Source organism: Priapulus caudatus, unplaced genomic scaffold (assembly GCF_000485595.1).
Source record: "Priapulus caudatus unplaced genomic scaffold, Priapulus_caudatus-5.0.1 Scaffold385, whole genome shotgun sequence".
Classification (NCBI taxonomy): domain Eukaryota; kingdom Metazoa; phylum Priapulida; class Priapulimorpha; order Priapulimorphida; family Priapulidae; genus Priapulus; species Priapulus caudatus.
The window spans coordinates 241,317-242,830 of record NW_014577446.1 but is presented as its reverse complement, the minus strand read 5'-3'; the positions used below and the strand labels follow the sequence as shown (position 1 = coordinate 242,830).

Below are 1,514 nucleotides of genomic sequence, written 5' to 3'. Positions count from 1 at the left end.
GATGTGTAAGTGGGAGGGGAATAGATGAGTAGGTGAATGTGTAAGTGGGAGGGGAATAGATGAGTAGGTGGAGTGTGGTAGAATACTTGCTGACATAGGACAGGTGTTCTATCGTTGCATCGATGACCAATGATGATTGTTGTTTTGCAGAACATTGTAGGCAAGCTACTGCAATATGTGAAGGGAGATGACGAGATGCCCCAGATGGATGTGCACTTCTTCTCTGAGAGTGGCATTGTGGATGTTTTCTTCATGATGGGACCAAAACCGGCAGACCTCTTTAGGCAGTACAGTATTCTGACAGGAACTACACCGCTGCCACCTGTGAGTGCAATTGGGAACTAGAGTGTATGATGAGAGAAGAGTCGAATAAAGCTATCATGGCAGTAGTATCAATATAGTCGTATCTCAGTAATCCAGCATGGAATCTCAGTAATCCAGCATGGAATCTCAGTCATAAAGCCTGTAAGCCAGATTAGGCAGAAGTTTATTTTGTTGAATTTTGTGAGTAACTGGCAGTAAATCTAGCATACGAGTACTAAAGAAGGACTGACAGCTGCCAACATTTTCATTACCTTACTCAGTAAATGGTAGATATAAGTTCAGTTGCATAAAGCATCCTCCCTGTCCATTGTTCTACGGTGAAGAGTAGCTCAGGTTTATATAATCTGGAAAATCTGGAAAGCCCTAGAATGTTGAAATGCTATATTCCAATTTGGAAAATTCTGGAAAGTAGACTATAGTCCTGGAAGCTCCTGGAAAATAATATACTATAATTTTTGGTCCGAGAAAGTTCTGAAAATGAAATTTGCTTCACGAACGAGTTTGTTCACTAATCGTTGATTAGATAATACAAGGGCATGCGGACTGTATTTGGCTACAATCTCAGTAATAAAAAAATGCACCGTTCAAATTCCGCGAAACTCCCAGAAAATTCCTGGAAAAACATTTATTCCTTTGGCGGAGTATGTAGAGGGAGCCACGTGTGGTATCGGCTACGTCGCTTGTTTCAGCTGTTTGCCCTCGGCAATCACCAGAGCCGCTGGAACTACAACGACGAGGAGGATGTGGCGAAGGTCGACGCTGGCTTTGATGAGCACGACATACCGATGGACGTCATCTGGCTGGACATCGAGCATACGGACGGCAAGAGGTCAGTACGGAGACGTGCGACGTGTTTTCGTCGAGACCTGGACAGAAACGCGGAACGCGTGCACGATTACAAGCACGCAAGCACGAATACAAACCTAAGCATAAACACGCAACACGTGCATTATTACAAGCATGCACGCAAGCAAGAATACAAACCTAAGCACAAACACGCAACACGTGCACGATTACAAGCATGCAGACAAGCACGAATGCAAACTTAAACACAAACACGCAACACGTGCATTATTACAAGCATGCACGCAAGCACGAATACAAACCTAAGCATAAACACGCAACACGTGCATTATTACAAGCATGCACGCAAGCACGAATACAAACCTAAGCATAAACACGCAACACGT

At 43.9% G+C, this 1,514-nt stretch overlaps 1 protein-coding gene across 1 annotated transcript in view; it reads left to right on the top strand.

The window, feature by feature from the left end:
* LOC106809800 (neutral alpha-glucosidase AB-like) overlaps positions 1 to 1,514 on the top strand; it is a 23,285-nt gene that overhangs the window by 9,416 nt on the left and 12,355 nt on the right. The window contains 2 exon segments of the mRNA XM_014813006.1: positions 151 to 324; positions 1,014 to 1,153. Of these exon segments, the coding sequence (XP_014668492.1) occupies positions 151 to 324; positions 1,014 to 1,153 (314 nt within the window).